This window comes from Trypanosoma theileri (assembly GCF_002087225.1).
Source record: "Trypanosoma theileri isolate Edinburgh chromosome Unknown TM35_Tth_136_V1, whole genome shotgun sequence".
Taxonomy (NCBI): domain Eukaryota; phylum Euglenozoa; class Kinetoplastea; order Trypanosomatida; family Trypanosomatidae; genus Trypanosoma; species Trypanosoma theileri.
In genome coordinates this window covers 5,566-11,243 of record NW_021639978.1, presented here as the reverse complement: position 1 = coordinate 11,243, position 5,678 = coordinate 5,566, and the positions used below count along the sequence as shown (strand labels likewise).

At 38.2% G+C, this 5,678-nt stretch overlaps 1 protein-coding gene across 1 annotated transcript; it reads left to right on the top strand.

Annotated features, from left to right (window-relative positions):
* Positions 1–1,266: 1,266 nt before the first annotated feature.
* Positions 1,267–3,231, top strand: TM35_001361000 (surface protease GP63; the record flags this gene model as incomplete). The annotated part of the gene is made up of 1 exon (XM_029031869.1): positions 1,267–3,231. The coding sequence occupies one exon, from the start codon at positions 1,267–1,269 to the stop codon at positions 3,229–3,231; it is 1,965 nt and encodes a 654-aa protein (XP_028876835.1).
* Between the last annotated feature and the right edge of the window lie 2,447 nt (positions 3,232–5,678).

The window sequence follows — 5,678 nt, the reverse complement described above, 5'->3', positions numbered from 1 at the left end:
AATTCCACTGTTCGTTATCATATACATGAGAGTACACATATATATATGGTGAGAGAACGATGACAGTGTCGGATGAACAATCAACATGAACTTGGGCTCCTTTTTATTGGGCTTTTTTTTGTGCTGATGGGCTCCTTTTTGGGGGGATTTTTTTTTAATGGGCTTTTTTTTTTATTGAATGAAAATGTTCTGGGTAAGAAGGTTTATGTGTTTGTGTTTTTCTGTGGTTACATCACTGCTGATGATGTATTTCTTGTATTGTTTATTATATGTATTGCTTCTTTTCCCTTTTTTTTGTTTTTCTTTATTTTCTCCAAGTCTCTCAAGGATTCTATTTGATAGACACACTGAGAATGACATTATGTCACACATTACCACTGTTTACGTCCTTTAGCTGTTATGATTGGATTTGACCGCAGCAGGTGCCGCTGCTCTTGTTAATGTGTGTAGCCTTTGATATTGCATTTATCGTGGTGATGTTGTTATTGTTGATTCTGAGAGTATTACTATCGATGTATACATGTGTTTAATTCTCTGTTGGATCTAATATAATATGTATATTTCTGTTGGCATTCCGTATTTTGTTTTGCTATTTGTTGCGTATTCTTTAACAGTGCATCCGCTCATCCATTGACGTCTAATTACAGCAGTGAGTGTACTATCGTATGGATATTACTGGTCTCATTTAACTGCATCTGTAACGGGTTCGTTACATTTATAAGCATTAATTAGTGATGTGGCTATGTTTGTGGGTTTCTGTGTATTTCAAATATTCACTTTATTATTTCTTGATAATTGACTATACTTCAGTCTCCTCTTTTCCACAGGTACGTCCAGGTCATTTGAGAATGGTCTCTAATGGAACCTAAGAGTATTTTGCACCTCTCCTGGTTTGTTTGTTCCATTGTTTTTTGTTCTTTGTTTTTCTTGGTAATGCTGTTGTTGGTGTAATTGGGGGAAAACAATGACACTGAAGCAAAAAGATGGAATGTTCAGTTATTTAGTACATACAATGCTGTACGTAAGACACCAATGATAATAGTATCACAGGGGACTATGTAAGTGTTTGTTTGGGGATGGGTTAAACAATATCCCTGCTGTATTGTTGTATGAATATCATTCTTTCTACTGTGTGATCTCTTTTATGCCTTGTCTCTTTTTTATTGTTTTCTGTGTTTATTTTATTTTTTCCCTTTTTTTCGCCATTATCCTATACACAAGTCGTAATAATTGTTTTTCCATCAAGTTTACATTTTTGCTATTCACATGATGAGACATTCACTCCTCCAAGTGGTGTTATTACTGTTCATCTGCGGTGCTATGGCCGGACCTGCATACGCCTGTAATTACGATGAAATCAAAGAGAAGAGCGGTCCTCCTGTCGTTGTGGTGAGAGAATTACCGAAGAAAGGAGAGGGCGCGTGGCAGGCGTATACTGTGTCGACATCTAATAAGGAGAATAGTAATGAGGGTTGGGAACCACTGCGCATCAAAGTATCATATGAAGATTTGAAAAGTGATAAGTACTGTGTAAAAGAGAAAGAAAAGCGCATGGATTTTTTAAATGGGGAATCTGCTGATTGTCATGCTCATGATATTATGCTGCGAGGGAAAGAGGAAGCGATCAAAAATGAAATTCTCCCTAAGGCTATCAAATTGCACACTGATCGTCTACTCGTTCAGCGGATGAAAACACCTTTGCAAGTACCAAAGTTCAGCAAACCTTCTGTTTGTTCTCACTTCACAATTCCAGGCGACCGCGCACCTTATGGTGTAGAAAATGCTGATTTTTTATTGTATGTGGCTGCTGGTCCAAGTAAAAAACTGACCTCTTTTACTTGGGCTGTAACATGTGCTATTGATGATCAAAGTAAACGTCCAATTGTTGGTGCCATGAATATTCATCCAATGCATGCAGATTTTACACGAGTTAATGTTCGTTTGGCTGCACATGAACTCGCACATGCTCTTGGTTTTGACTACGAAAGGATGAAGGAGCGTGGAATGACAAGGTATAGTAGCAGTTACCATGACAACCGTGCGGTTATTATATCTGCAAAGGTACTGGAAAAAGCAAGGGATCATTACTCCTGTCTTAGTATCGAAGAAGTTGAATTGGAACATACAGCTGAAGGGAATATAACGTCCCACTGGAATCGGAGTAACATGAAGGATGAGTTGATGAGTATGGTTTCAAAAGTTGGACATATTGAGGGCATTGGTTACTACACAGCATTGACAATTGCAGCATTTGAAGATTTGGAATTTTACAGGGGAGTTTTCGAGAAGGCAGAGAATATGAGTTGGGGATACCATGCTAATTGCACTTTTCTCGCTGCCACTTGCAAGGAGAAGGACAAGCAAATAGAGGCGGGTGACTCATGCAGTGTGTACCGAGCGGGTTCCTGTTCATCTGATCGTTTGGGTTTGACAAAATGTATTCCACCCAAGGAAGGGGAATCCATCTGTCCTATCTTTGAGTCAGATCAGAGTTTTTTTTGTTCCACAGAGGAAGATGTACCAGATAGAGGTTTGGGATTAGTGGGAAAGGATTCTTGGTGCTTTGATGTTGATTATCTGAACCTTAAAATCGAGGAAAATAATATGAAACATGGTGTGTGCGCAGCAGTGAATTGCAGTGATAATGATGTGTTTAAGGTACAACTTAAAAAGAATGGTGAGTGGTACAATTGCCCAAAGGAGGGGGATGAATTTATTATACCAAATAAGACAGACAATCTTACGCACGTGAAAGGATGGATAAGGTGTCCCAAATACTATGAAGTGTGCACTATGAAGTCCGATGGAAGCAGTCGTCTCACTTCGCATGTACAGGAAAATACCCCACTGGAAATAAAAGCTAAATGGGTAAGCAGCACACCAACTAATTCCAATATAAACGACCCTCCGTATTCATCAGTTCAGAGGGGCCAAAGTCCCCAAACGGTGACCGTTAATAATGCTCAGCAAACCACAAGCACTACCACTTCTGCAGATGCAAACAGACAAAGAAGTTCCACAACACCAACTGCTACAGTAAATAATAATGGTAAAACCACAAGGAGCAGTACCGAATCTACAACAACCCAGGAATCCGTTAAACAGGAAGATACTAACAAGAACAGTAAAAAGGCATCTAATCGTCGTAAAGATAACAGCAAGGCTACAAAGGTTTACTCACCACTTGTACTACTTGTTCTCGTTGTTTCGGCTCTGCTGATATCATTTTGATCCTCGTATTTGCTAAATACAATTTTTTTAAATTTTTGCTACTTTTTTTGTTTTTGCTACTCTCTCTCTCTTTCTGTGTGCAAGTTCATCGTTACGAGGTGGTAAACTACAGAGAGAGAGGTTGCTTGCGTTTCACTATACATGTTTGTAAAACGATAATAAGGATACTAAGAGTAGTTCTGTAATAGAATAACAATCTCACATAGTCAGTTTTGTTACATGTATATCTCTCTGTGTGTGGACTTGTGAGTGGTAATCTTGTGCGGGACCTCTGCATCTCGAAAGAAAGATTAAAAAAAAATTTTTTTTTTGCTCTTTAACTTGATGGAAAAACATTTTTTATTTTGCTGGTATCCTTTGAGGATGTACAGATCCACTGCGGTTTGTTTCTCTTATATTGGTAAAAAGTATTTTTGTGAAGAAGTTTTTTTTTTCTTGGACAGGAACGTATAAAGTTGGAAAAATTGAATTTTTTTTGTGGGGGCTCTCGGGGTGGTGGGAATATGTTGAAAGGGTGGAGGATAATCATTTTTTTTTCTTTTTGAGTATTCACTGGGTGACTCTGCTTCTCGTTGAGGGCTGTAAGATGAATTGCTATATTCTGTTCCTATGTTAGGGTATGACCATGATGGAATATATGTATGTTAAGTGTGTTTTCTGTTTTTTCTCCTTCTCTTTGTTGATTGTTTTTGTAGTGTGAGTAGTGTGTTGGGTATTCTCTTCTCTCTCTAGTCTTGTTCATGTGTTCCCAGGGATATACCCACAATAGTGTGCTCTGATTGGTTCTTTCTGGTGCACACAGTGTTCTCTATGTGATGCCAAAGGAGTGGAGTGTTTTTTTTCTTTTGTGTATTTGTATAAATAAGAAACGAGAGATGACAGTGCTTGCCCAAACAACCACGCTGTCACTATTGGATTGTTAGTGTGCAAGTCTATCGTCTTCTTCTACACTATGGGAGCACTGTAGTGCTGTATGAGTGATGCTGCAATAAGAGAGAGGATTTAAACAGCATTGCTGTGAGTGTACTATCGTAAGGATATTACTTGAAGCTTGTAAAAGGGAATATGCACCCTTAAGTGCTTTGGGGTATTAATGGGTAGATGGTTGCGATATTTTATTATGTTGCATTTAATCGTTTCCCTTGTTATGCGTTAAGCGCAACGGAATAGACGCTTATGAAATATATAAATGTTTGGCTTTTCTTTTTGCCGTCTTTTATTATTTGAAAGTACAATTTTGGATTTGTATTCCCATGATCAGTGAAGTGATTTGGGTCTGTATTTTTTGAAAGGGGTGGGGTAAATGTAAATCGGACCACAAGGGTTGTTTTTACCATTATGTTGATTGTGATATATATATTTTTTTACCCGTTTGTGAGACCTTTGTTCATAATTTAATATTCTTCAGTGTTCTTGTTTGTAGGATACTATGCAATGGATGTTATGGTTTAATTTATTGCATGCCTGTTTGGGTTATGGATTTGCAAACGGATGATTGCCCACAACTCAGAGCAGAATTTTCATGTCTGTTCCCCTTTTCTTGTGTTAAACATATTCTGTGTGTGTGCGTGTGGGTAAGGTGTACTTGTCACTCAGTGTTATCTTTTCAAGAGGGATTATGCTAATGTATCCCAGGAATTCCAACAAAAGTGGTATTTGCTTATATCAGTGAGTTTCCCTTTTTCCAAGTGGTATACTCTCTCCCGATGCTTAGTGATTCATGTGATGCTGGGTTGTGGTTCATTCTATTCTGGAATTCACCTAATGGCATCTGAGAGGCACAAGGTGAGATGATACATTATGCAGAGCCATGACTTTAGCCATTGTGGGAATGTCTGCAGTTGTTAAACCTGAATGGGATGGTTTCAAAACCATTGGTCTTGTGTTTGGAAGTGTGGATAGATAATATTATTGGGTAATAAAAATGAGGTTATTTGTTTGGGAGTGTGAAAGGGGAGAAATTTGGGTAAAAAAAAGATTGTAATACGATGATGGTTGAGTTTGTCTCTGGATCCACCCGTTACATTTTCTTGGGAGTCCATTTCCATCACAATTCTCACTTGACTGCACGGAGCAGCACATGTAACTGTAAATTATACAAGACACACATCCAGTGAAAGATGGAACTGTTTTAGAGTGGGAAATGGATGGAATACCGATCTCTACATGCAGGAATGATACTTGTGGTTCATTTCGCCATTTACCACTTTTTTTTTATTTATTTACTTGGAACGCTTCTTTGACAATTTTTCCTTCTACCATTATGCAGTAGGGGTGTACATTGTTGCGTACACTTCTCCGTCATAATAAACACATTATCATCAAGGAAGAGGTTGATGTTTTCTGCCATATTCATTACATGCACCTCATTGATAGGTATGTATGGAAGGGGGAGTGTATTATTTCTCAGCAACTGTAAAGATTGAAGTCACCATTGGAGTCAACTG